The sequence below is a fragment of the Perna viridis genome, chromosome 9, assembly GCF_037379345.1.
Source record: "Perna viridis isolate PV_CMFRI_1.1 ecotype Kerala chromosome 9, ASM3737934v1, whole genome shotgun sequence".
Lineage (NCBI taxonomy): Eukaryota > Metazoa > Mollusca > Bivalvia > Mytilida > Mytilidae > Perna > Perna viridis.
The window spans coordinates 267,807-280,942 of NC_142453.1; the positions used below are offsets into that span (position 1 = coordinate 267,807).

Here is a 13,136-nt window from a genome sequence, read left to right on the forward strand (position 1 = left end):
ATATTTGTCTTTTTATTCATAAAAGATGAGTTTGTTTGGTATTATATACGTTCCGGCTGTTTACATTTCCAGTGAAACCATCCTGCAATAAATTTTCATCCTAAATTTAAAGGTTTTCACTTTAATCACAAAAAAGACTTTTTTTTAGCTTAGCAATGCCTTTATTTTCCCATTCTACTGCCTGACTTGATTTAGTTTGTTGAAAAAAATATATATATTACTTAAAGGTCATCTGCACTACGTGTTACTTTTGAAAGATGTTTTTGAAATATTTCACCTTTTGATATCTAATTCGTAATTATTAAAAAGAATAACACTTTTTCAAATTATGAGCGTGCATGCATTATTTCGATGCCAATTAAATGGATGACAAAAATGTGATAAATGATACGATATGGGTTGTGAACAACAATGTTACAATGTCAACTCATTTAGTTTATTTTCAGAATACTCCCGATCAATTTCTACTTTCAATAGCATTCTTCATTTTTCACCATTATATTGTCTAGCGAAACAGAACTGAAAACTGTATCTCCGACAACATACTCAAACATCATCTGAAAAAAATAAAACAAACATTAGATCGAAAATAACAACTTGGGTGGTATCTTTGACAATTTACTCAAACATCGTCTGAAATAAAACGGCCATTTCAGTTGAAAGTTGGAAAAATCTAACTTTTCATCTCTCAACATATTCAAACATGAACTGCAAAAAGAAGAAAAGTAGAAAAGCCTTAGCAACAAAAGAGGAGAACTCCATCAACAAAAACTTGTTGTGTGAAAGATATAGGATGTTATACAGCTTTGTCTAATATAAAAAAAACTTTACCAATAGTCTTCGAAAAGGCTTATAGTCGAAGAATACAACTTCAAATTAATCAAATAAATATAAGACAAAATAGAAATGCTCCACATGGAGTATGGCATACTTACTGTAAAACGGCCATAGATAGTCAGATCTATGTTTTGTAACTTCCAAACATTATCATCGGTAGATATTTGTGAAAACGCCAAAGAGGAAGTGTTGTTTTTTTCGTTCAAAATGTATAAACTGAGTCTTGTGCCATCATTTCCTGCCATTCTATGAAGAAACTGAATGCATGTTTCACCATGGCCTATATACGTTTTAGAACGTACTACAGAGATATCCCCTGGGAACTGCTGTTTTGCCGAATCCGTTTGAAAATAGTATTCTATAATTTAAAAAGAAGCTTGTTAAACATAATTGAGAATGCTTAATTTGTAAGTTGTTTGCTACAATAAATAAAATATACTACTAGTTAACAACTAATAGGCGATATATATATATATGCGATCTGGTTTTGTTTTGTACAAGAATATTTCTCCAGATTACAAAATATTCATTTGAAAAAAAAGTAACAAATAATATTTGTGTGTAGTGCAATAAACAATATTTTCCTAGATCAACTCTTCACATTAGAAACTGATTTTCGTTTAATCAAATTATCCCTTTATGAAACCTCTATTACTATTACTTCATTAAAGATTCCATGAACACGTGATATTGTATGGCATCACTTAATAATGTCGTTATAACCCTGAAATAACGTACTTTCTCGTTCTAATTATCAATTATGGTCACTTTTGCTTTTACTTAGCGTGTGCATTAATATATTCTGTGTATTTAAAGTTACAGACTACAATTCACTATGTTTCTAAAGTCTGACCAAAAATTATATAGGATTTTAGTTATCATATTTATCAAAATTTTCAGTATTACAAATTCAAAGTACATAAAAGATTGAGGCTTCATTCCTTGTATTTCACATGGTAGAACTTCTTGGTGATGGATCTTGCTTCCCATTTCGATAGTTATGATTTTGAATACTTCTTGAATACAGATATAATTATATAGATCTTCCTATGTTTGATTCTAATGCCCGGATGAGGGGTTACTCCCTGAAACACGTGTGAAGCATATTGAAATTTGCAATATATATGATTGGTTTTTTTTCTGTAATTTACAGACAGTACCTTCTTTATTATCAGCTCCGACTATTCCCTTTACATGCCAGTCTAAATCGTCTTCTTTGTCATTTATAAACCCACAGAGATTATCATCAAAATCACAAAAGACTTGTATTGTTTCTGTGAATATCATCATATTTCAGGATTAATCAAGGATCAGATTCCTGATTTTGAAAAATTAGCAACTACTAACCGTTAACCGAGTTGATTATTCACATTCCAAGACCATGCTTCAAGCTAACTCAAACTGATGTCATTTTATTCATGAAAATTAAACGTTTAATTTTAATTGATATCCAATTTGTATTGATAGTAATTACTGTATCTCTTTTCTTTAATTAGTTCATCATTCTGTTGTAATTCGTATATATAATTTGGTCAAATCAAGGCTTTTCTACGTTGTAATCGAATGATGATTATACACGCCTGTCAGTAAATTGCATTTCTAACTTGTTTCATAGCATTTTAATTTTGAATTTACTTGATTAAATCTTTGGTTAAGGGAGAAAGCCTTTTATATCGCTTATCAATTAGCTTATATCATCATCTAAATAAAATCAAGTACAAAATGACATTTAGGATAGATATACATTAACAACATGTAATTCGGCTGAAAATCAAACATTGAAATCAAAGTTCTATTACCATTAAATAACATATTTGAATATAAAACTTAAACTACTGAAAAACAGTTTGTTGTAAACAATATTACGAACCTGTGCTACGTTTTAACGTTCGAGTGCAAAAAGGTGTATTGTCTGACCAAACGGCGTACCCTGGTTGGTCAACACACATGATCGAAGAAGGACCAATCATTTTATATCCTGGGTCACAAATAAACTGGATCCGGTCCCCAACGAAATTTGATCTCCCAATCATTACAGAGTGGCCTGGCGGACTGAGTTTTTTACATGCCTTTCCTATAGCATATTAAGTATTGTTTACAAAAGTATAAAATTTCAATTTGATAGTTGAATTAGCATTTTAATTAATGACATATCTCCTTATTTCTATTTCACTTCGCAATGAGGCACACTAATCTTTACTTTATAGACACTAAAGTGAATTGAGAAAATTTTTACCATATCAGGAATAAATGCTTTTTCATATCTGGATACATCACAAATATGCTTTACGGGTTACTTAACTACTTATCTAGTTTGTTTCTTTCACGTGTTATTTTGGGTATTTCATGCTCTTTGCTGTCCGTGTTTATTTTCCCCGTTTGTTTTTTTTTCTCTTTTGATGACCACACGGATCTTGGTTCCCTAGATTACTATTACTATAAATTGATAATTTTGTTACTTTGTAAAGTTGAGATGAAACATGCCACGAAAAGAAAACTGAACTGAAATATAGTGTGTATTATCATTAAGCCAACGTACTATTACGACTGTTAATTGTATAGTCCATGGTATATCCACCGGCGGTCCCAGTAGCATCAGATTCAAACAATATATATAAGGACCCAGAGGTGGACTCAAATGGTCGAGGTCGCTGATTACCACAGAATTCTCCAACCAATGACGACAGTTTATCTGGTCCATCATATACCTATAAAATTATATCATTATTTTGGCTCATGAATGTGCAGTATTGTCTGGAAATACCTGTCTTAAATTATATAATGTTAAAAATAAAATTAAGAAAAAGCATATTGTGTTCTGTTTCTTTTCTTTTGTCTAATGTTAATAACCAAATAACCCAAAATAAAAACAACAATGGCAGGAAAACTGCATTTAAACACGATTGAAATATTTGAGTATTTGTTCATGGTATAAACTAGACAAATATTGAAATGCATTTTTATCAGATATTTTTATTAGGTTAAGTCTCTTTTTGGCGTACTTTTTACTTTATGTGAGGTACGTGACTTAATCACTGTCTTTTCCATGTTCCTGGTAATGTTTAGTCCACCTGGCAAGTACATCTGAATATTCGACATTGCTAGTTATTCTCTTTGTTATATTGAACACGAAGAATGAAAAAACATAAACGTAAGCCACATAACATTCCATTATCTATTTAGGACGTTTCGGTCGCCAAAACACTATTAAAAAGCCAGACAAAGTGATGTTTCTATATCAAAAGTACTAATAATTTCAGACATACACTTAATATATCGTACAGACAGCCTCTGCTGTATTCTATGTCGATCCTGGATATCATTAAAGAGATGGTTGTGTTGGGTACGCCAGTGTCAATCTTATAATCACATGACATATAGTTTGTATAATTGGTCATATGTATAACGCCGCTTGTTCCAGATACACCAGTGTAGTATTTTATTCCACATTTAACATCAACTAAGAACAAAAAATTAGTCTTTTTACTGCTTGAAAGATACCAGAAAATGTCCAAGTAAGTTCTGTCTATATTATTATTTTAAGTTTATATATTTTACCATAGTCATTAAAAAAGGATAAAAAGGTAGAATGAACATTGGTAAATGCTTTGCTCCATAATTTATACATACACATAAAAAGTATCATGACGACAAACATTTTACAAGGGGCAATCATAAAGTGATGATGTAATGCTACTGCAATAAGAACTTACCGCTGCATTGTTCCAGATTACAAGGACGACTATCACGTCCAGATCCTTTGCACTGTGCGCCGTTGCCAATTGGTGGTGGATTGTTACATTGTCTATAGCGGTACTGTATTCCGCCTCCACATGACCTTGTACATTGTCCCCATTCTGTCCACATTCCATACTGACCGTCAATGTCTATTAAGAAATGTTTAAAATCACTTCAATCATTTTGTCCGACCAATTGACCAATAAAAAGACGTTTGTGGTAATTTTTTTTACTAAATCATGGCTAAAATAGTCTTAACTTTTACTTAAACGTCATCATATTTGTGAAGTTATTATGACATACCTTTCTGGAATGAATACACGCTAAGACCAGATACCCCTCCTTTCCCTCTGTAGCCACAGTCAGTAGAAACACCATACTTGCTGAAGGTGGACGCAGCATCAGGACCAGTCAAACACATTCCAAAATTATATAGAGCAAATACGATGTATCCATTCTCTAGAGCCACGTCAGCACACTTCCTAACAGCAGCAGTTCTTGCCTGATAGTTGTCTGTTAGTGTGGGATATTTACCCTCAACGGACGGAATCTCCATGTTGTTAAGGTTGACCTTCCAACAACCAAGGTATGAAGCCGCTAAAAAAACGATGTTAATAAAAAATTGTTGTGAAGTTACCTGAACCTGTTAATTCGCACTAAATCAATTATGTAACTTGCAATGGGTTAATATATTCATTTCTAGTATTACTCTTGATGATATCGAGGGTGTGGATACGAACAACATGAAAAAATCGAAAGAATAATAAGTTCTTACATGAATTACCTTAAACGAGTTTGAGAATTCGATTCTTTTTCACGAGGAGGGCGTAGCGGAACCAGTGAAGGGACAAAGAATATTTCTAACGAGTGAAATTAAACCCAATCTTTGATCTTCAATGTGTATAAGGACCCATTTCTTCCGTTAAAACATGTTTTTTTCTTATCCTAGAGAGCGCCGCTATTTTCGGAAACATTGTATATAGTGACGTAAAATTTTCTCTTGGGTTTGTTTTGAATATGTCTATGACTCTTCCCCTTAACACCTTTCAATGGTTAAAAGAACGAGTTAAGACAAGTGCGGGTGACCTCGTCTGATGACACACCATAAAACAATAAATCTAAGAACATCCTACTTTAATTGATAAGATCTTATATCACGTCCAACTTACGTTTACATAGTTGTCCGCATGTGACAGTTTCAGAAAAGGAACCAGGACATTGTTTGTAGTTATATGTGAGGCATATTCTTACTCTCCTCTTTTTGCATTGTAGGTCACACGGTGCATACCCTGACCACGAAGACCATCCTAATGGTTTTTTTGTTGTCGTTGGTCTTGTCGTTGTTGAAACTATCGTAGTCGGTGCGTGTGTCGTTGACGCTTTAGTCGTTTGTCGTGTTGTCACTGAAGCTGTCGTTGTCATGTTAGGTGTTGAAAGTTTTGTTGTCATCTTAAGTGTAGTTTGTTGTAGCGAAGTTTTTGACGGGGTCTCCGTTTGAGATGGTGTGTGTGTGTCAGTCTTAAGTGTAGTTGCTTGTATTGATGGGGTTGTTTTCAAATTTAAAGTGGTCGCAGTTCGGGTAGTTTTTACAGTTGGGGAAGATTTTGAGGTGGTCGAAATAGTTGTAGTAGGTTTTACTGTAGTTGTCGTTGGAGGTGTTGAAGTTGTCGAAGGAGTTGTAGATGGAGTTGTTGGTAGAGTAGTTGAGCGTGTTGTTGGGGTCGAAGTTGTGGTGGGGGTGGTAGTAGGAGTCGTCGGTGCCTTTGTGGTTGTCGGAGTAGGGGGTGTTTTTGGAGGCACCGTAGCTACTGCTGGTAAAAAATTACTTGGTATCGGGATATCTGAAGACAAAAAAAAATATCAGTTATATAAGTATTTGTTAATGGATATTGCCGTTTGATATGCGGACTTTCCTTTCTGACTATTGACTAGAAACGGAAACTTTGTTATTACCCTTCATTTTGAACTCATTGTATTGTCAAGTTGATTAAATTCCAATGATTTTATTCAAAAAGTTGTAATACATAACCATCATATAAATATTTAGATTTTTCTATGTAAAAACAAATTTCTTTTTCAAAATTTATGTCACAAATATCAAAGGTGTACTATACTTCAACATATATTAGAAATTACTGAATGATAGATACATACTACATCTGTACAAGGTATTAATGCGTTTTACATCCAGAGGGCTCAGTCCATAACGTTGTCCTATATTAGCGTTTGTGTTTCTGGTCGGCAGTATGGTGGGATTACCATTCTTACTGAATGAGTATTTTGAATAATGCATGATACTTCCATAGTCATATTGCACGCCTAGAGTGTCCACTTCATCTACTGATAGCTTCTCAAAATTAAATTCCTTTCCTGAAATATTTGGATATCTGGATTATCTGCTAGCCCGAATGTACGCTCTTCCTAAGGTGAAAAATCATACCTGTTTCAGATGATCATTCAAGAAGCTTTATATCTTATATTGGCAGAAAATACGGACGTATCAAATCAGATATACAATTTAGATACATCACAATCCATTTTCATGACCAAACCGTGAACAAGTAATCAAGGGAACCGAGATTCTAGCGGAAATCAAAAGAAAGTAATCCAGGGACAAAGACCAGACATGAAAAACAGACACACAACAAAAACACAAAGCTTAGTAACTAAAATAATACACACAAAGTAACAAAAGTAAATGAGGACTCGGCAGGGTTTTAATAATTTTAATATTTTTTTTAAGGTTTTAATACTTTTTTAAATAACTTTTCCTCATCCATTTTGACTGTTATGTTTAGGAAAAATGGAAGTAATGATAGTAACAACTATAAGGGTAACGGTGTTTCCAACAGTACTACCGGAAAAAAGGCGCGTAAAATTTGCCGCCGTTTTCGTCCTTAAGTAAACTCATTCAGAAAGGGATAAATGTTTGGTTACTATTAACAATTTAATTAAGGTATACACAACCTAAATTTAGTGCCCCTTTTTATGTTCCCATAACGGCAGAATAGTTTCAGTAATTAAGATATAAGACATTTCAGTTCATTAGAAGATAACAATTCCCAATGAAGCGTATTCTAACCGTCAAGAAGTTGGTAAATAAAAGGTAACATCAAAATACATTATTTAGCATGTCTTTGCTATATACAATTCAAATATATATAATTCAAAGCAGAAATAATTTACAACCAAGGCAATGACGAAGCTTTTTCCACAACAAGTATGGCGTTTGTATTTGATTATCAGAAAGATGGTGACAATAAAGTGATGGAATAAACCTTGATTTAACCGACACGCCAGGTTGTACTAATCTTTGTTTAGATTGATAATGTTTGAGTAAACAAGCCTGTCAAAGAGGCCATCTTTGACATGACAAAATTTACACCCACTGTCTATTTTGGTCACATATACCCATAGATAACTTTCCATCTCAAATATCCAAATTGAACTTGTAGCAGAATTAATTTAATTGATGTTTTCTCTTGTTAGGAAGAAGTCCAAAGTCCAATGTACGTTTTGAAAAATAAATAGCTGATTTTTTTTTCTAATTTTGACTACATAGCAACTAATCTCACGACAAAATATGTTCATGTTCATGTCTTATTTTCCTTTATTCTAGTAATTTAATCTCACTTAAAAACAAGACTACTTTATTTATGATTTAAAATCTTCTGGGTCTCCTTGATAACCTTCTTATCTAAATGTAACTATCGTTATTACCTTTCTGTATGTTGGCAAACACTACTTGGATCCATGAATCCCGATCAGGTCTACTTTGTTCATGCCAGAATCCTAAAGCGTGCATCAGTTCATGAATAGCAGTACCAACCCTCAGACACGGTCGCGTAAGAGATACATCCTGGGCACCACCTTGTCGTCCAATATTAGAATAACATCTAAGCAATAACAAAATATGCTAAAATACTGAAGTGTCAATAAAAGGGGTATATCAAAGAGAAGAAATGTACAATTATTCACATGCAGAAACTTTCGTAACTATCAGATATCAACCCTGGTGAAGTATTGTGGGATATTTAAAAAAGTCGAACGTAGTTCGACAAACATTGAAGTAAAACTTCTTTTTGGCCTATGATCACCAACATACGATATACACCAAATATAATGTGCGTTAAACGGAAAAAATCCGGTATTGCAAACATTGCCAATGATAAAAAAAAATAAATCTGGGGGAAAAGTTGCTTTTATAGGTATTTGAACACTAGATTATATACGTATGAAGTAACGGAAAGGAAGCTGAAAGTAAAAGAATTACGTACCCTGATATATGCTTAAACACTAAATAATCGTATTGGTCCGTTCTCGGTATAAACCGTATACAGGTTTTAGCATGGTACTCTGTAATAGCTTGTAATACGTCCTGTTTAGCAGTAGGATCTAACAACAAATAAAATCATTGTCCAAATGTCACATGTTTAAGACTATTCAGCTATAGAGTGGTTTAATGTGTGGTTTATAAATATATTTACGGGACTGTTGGTGAAGCAAACAAGAAATTCATACTACAAGTTTCTTTAATACTGTTCGCAACTTTTATATGGTGAAAGTTATTTTATGGTTCGTAAACTATGTGTTTTATCATATAGCAAAGATTTCGTGAGCAACCGGGTTAATGAGAATGTGAGAATGTCAACTAAAATGCTTTTGTTTACTTTCAAAATAGATCTCACCAAAATTAGAATCGAACACATAGGGTACAACTCGAGTATTCCACAGATAGGTTTGGTCTCGTACAGCTGTTCGATGCTGGTGAATAGAGAAATAAGATGTTCACAGACAGTGTGTTTCCCACTTCGAATTTAGCTTTGAATTTTCATTTATTTCTGTTTTTCATTATCATAAATCTTTCATGAAGTTGTTCTTTCTACGACAATAATTTGAAATATAATGTATAAAGGTATGTGTTGTCCTAAATCTCAGGTATAATTCGATGGAGAACGTTTTCAATGTAAACTGAGCTGGTAATACATAGCTGTATGCCTTTCTATCTGTTAATAAAACTGCTTTCATATCAAAAGTACATGTGTCTATCGGTAGTAGTTTGTTTAATTCTTGTTCTTGTTCTTTGTTGTGATTGTCTTTTCCCTGTCCTGTCTTTGTCTCTGGATTGCGTTCTTTTGATTTCCGCTAGAATATTGGTCCCTGGATTACTTGTTTACGGTTTGGTCATGAAAATGGATTGTGATGTGTCTAAATTGTATATCTGGTTTGATACTTCCGTATTTTCTGCCAATATAATATATAAGAGATATTTTTTAAAGGAAATACTTACTCTGGGGTTGAAGCCTTTGATATCCCCTTGAAATAAGTTTAATCCATAACCTGCGAAAATAATGTACCAATTATGATCACAATACTAATAATTTACAGATTTATAGCACTAGGATTTAGAATAATCAGGTGCTGTTTTTACGTGGGCATTAGGAAAGAGTGATCAGGGAACCAAGGTTATAGCGGTAATCAAAAGAATGTAATCCAGGGACAAAGATCAGACATGGAAAACAGACACACACAACAAAGAACATAAAGTAACTAAAATCGTACATACAAAGTAACAAAAGAAATGAGCAATTCGGACTTTCACTAAAAACTGGGAGCATGGACCAGGTGCATCGGTAGGGTACGCGTCCTCTGCCTTTCTAGAAACACCCGCCGAGTTGCTCATAAAAAGTCAAGTCCGGGGTAGACAAACGAGGAAAGGAAAACTATAACCCGTTGAATAAATCAGGCTTCATGGTGCAAATGGATACACCATAATGATCCACGAGTTCATGACGGCGACCATAAAACTTCTGAAAGAGTAATCAAGCGAACCAAGGCCATAGGGTAATCAAAAGAATGTAATCCAGGGACAAAGACCAGACATGGAAAACAGACATTCACAACAAAGAACATAAAGTAACTAAAATCATACATACAAAGTAACGAAAGTAAATGAGCAACTCGGACTCCACTAAAAACTGGGAGCATGGACCAGGTGCACCGGTAGGGTAAGCGTCCTCTGCTTTTCTAGAAACACCCGCCGAAGTGATGACTTCAATCTTGTAGCAACATAACCTTTTCCAGAAGCCTATTTGTTAGAATTCTAGCGCGATAAAAAAGTCTGCGCAGTCTCGGCAAGCTCTGGCATAACGTATGAGCTGTGATATGAACACTCCATACGCAGGTGCCGAAGGGATGTCGCCACAGATGAAAGGAAAGTCGACAATAGGAAACAATATTTGCTTGAGTTGATATTTGTGGTTTATTTTACGGGACACTGTATTTCACCCAAACGTTATTTACATTTCTGTATTTCCCCAAGATCGAATCATTAGTTTATAATTAACCCATGAATGCCCATATGAAGGTACTTATGTATTTTGTATATTAAGTTTCCATTGTCAATGTTCAGCTACTGTATGCAAAATGATAATTTCGTACGATGAAATTCTTACCGTAGTTGACATTTAGAATGTAATCAAATATCGTTGAATCTTTCTTCGAGTCCAGCCACTCTGTTATAGTGTGTAACTTTGATTGAATGTAATTAGCTGGAAAATTAAAAAAAAAGAATTACAATGAACTGAAACCATCCTGTAACTATTGTTTTCATTTCACGATTAACTTCATAAAAAATGCAAAGTATTATGCAGTCATGTCTATAATAAATGGTTCTACGGTTGTGTTTAGACCCTCTTGCAGCTTCATATACCGGTTGATTATTGCTAGAGTAAACTACACACAATCACCACTTAATGCACCATTAATTTTTGCGATGAATTGCATAGGACGTGCACGTGCACTTTTGAGTTGAACACAAATCAATTTGTTGGTTTCTTTGATTAGTCAGATCGTAGATTTAGTTAATGATATTGACATTATAGTTCAATTTGCTTTTATCAATTTGTACAAGGCAATCCCCTATATACATAAGTGTATTTACCTACAGTAAAGTTTCGGCCTGGTGAAGACTTGACAGACTAGAATGGAATTTCATTTAATTAAAAAATATAATATTTTTCTTTCTTTTTCTCATTAAACATATAATTATGTATGCCCGCGTACAGTTATCATCATTGTTTGTACAGTAAGCTAAAAAAGTGAAGTGTTTAACTAATTAACAAATTCAGTCTTAAAAGTGAAAAAGCCACTAGATGATCTGCGTGTTCTATTTACCATTCGAAAAGGCAAAACGAAACGCTGACGTTATCTTGGTAAATAAAATCAATCAATTAAAAGCATGTCCTCATTAAAATCTTTACTGATGTGTATGTATTAAGTTAAAATGACATTGAATATCTTCCATTAAATTACTTGAAAAAAAAATGATATACAAAATTGCAACAAATTCCCGGAGCTATATGCAAAGAAACATTACATTAACAAAACAAACCTGGATTACAACCGTGTACCATATGTAGCATCCAAGTATATTTAGTAGTTTCATGGTATATGGTTATTGAACAAAATATTGTGAAAATTAAGGAAAAGGTTCGAAATATATATCCGTTGCCTGACGTAAGGCTGTCATATTAAAATCTCGTTTATTTGGGCTTAGCATGATTAGGTATTTCCTCGTATCAACGCTGAATTATTTTCCTTCCAAAGCAACTTGATTGTCAATTGACCGCATGTTTGTTTCCCGTATCTCAAACTTTCCCCTCATATCCGACCTAGAGATAATCACACAATTCACACCCCATTATCTACAAAACATGGGCTGGAATCGTTGATTATACATTGGCATTCCAGAGGACTTACGACACGAAATAGACGTGTGTTCACCATTACGTAAGCTGCAAAGGGGACGTCATATTACCAATAAATTGGGGTACACATGTTAAAGAAGTCGCCATATCTCGGCAGTACCAAACATTAATTTTGTTTTTTACAAATATATAAACACGTGGGTGATATTGGATAACAATTGTTGCTTCTTTTCAAAACATTCCTACCATATCTAGGTCGGGTATGAGGGGAAAGTTTGACAAAGTCCAATTATTGTATTGTGTTTGTGGCCTACCAAGTCGACAAAGTCCAATTATTATGTTGTGTGTGTGCTCTACCATGCCGCCGATGTCCAATTATTGTATTGTGTTTTTGCACTACCAAGCCGACAAAGTTCAACTATTGTATTGTGTTTTGTGATAAAATATCAAATGTTCATAAAGTTTACAAAAAAGAACCTTTACATTCAGGTGATCTTATTCATATTGATAAACTATTCAATAAATGATTGATCGGCATCGTATCAGATCAAATTGAATGCGTCCCACAAATATATACAATAAACAAACCTTAAGATGTAGCTTAGGTAGAACACACACATGGAGGCATGTAAACGTAAAATTATATAACAGAAAACGAGAGGGAATGACCTGAGAGACTAGCCTAAACACAGAAAACTGGGAGGGAATGATCTGAGAGGCTGGCCTAAACACATGAACCGGATAGATTTCTTAATTATGCATTTTTTTCATCTGAATGATTTTTGTCATAGTGCCTCAAGCCAAGAGACTTGTACAATTTTTTTAATACTCTATCGATGCATTTTACGAGTT

General features: G+C 33.8%; 1 protein-coding gene across 1 annotated transcript; it reads right to left on the minus strand.

Annotated features, from left to right (window-relative positions):
- Positions 1-138: 138 nt before the first annotated feature.
- LOC148605990 (uncharacterized) lies at positions 139-12,045 on the minus strand. Its single transcript, XM_088544992.1, has 17 exons — positions 11,969-12,045; positions 11,519-11,555; positions 11,031-11,126; positions 9,866-9,915; positions 9,264-9,339; positions 8,853-8,970; positions 8,296-8,471; positions 6,730-6,945; positions 5,745-6,416; positions 4,879-5,172; positions 4,551-4,724; positions 4,104-4,297; positions 3,377-3,545; positions 2,708-2,911; positions 1,998-2,111; positions 936-1,195; positions 139-557 (listed from the first exon to the last, which is right to left on the minus strand). Exons 1-17 carry the CDS (start codon positions 12,020-12,022, stop codon positions 471-473), a joined length of 2,991 nt encoding a protein of 996 aa, XP_088401118.1. The 5' UTR covers positions 12,023-12,045; the 3' UTR covers positions 139-470.
- Positions 12,046-13,136: the final 1,091 nt, after the last annotated feature.

Bases quoted from the DNA above. Each gene is read 5' to 3' on its own strand.
- LOC148605990 (XM_088544992.1), bottom strand. From the start codon at position 12,022: ATGAAACTACTAAATATACTTGGATGCTACATATGGTACACGGTTGTA. The intron at 8,971-9,263 runs GTGAGATCTATT...ATTTGTTGTTAG, and splicing joins TGTGTTCGATTCTAATTTTG to ATCCTACTGCTAAACAGGAC. The intron at 6,946-8,295 runs GTAATAACGATA...CAAATATTTCAG, and splicing joins GTTTGCCAACATACAGAAAG to GAAAGGAATTTAATTTTGAG.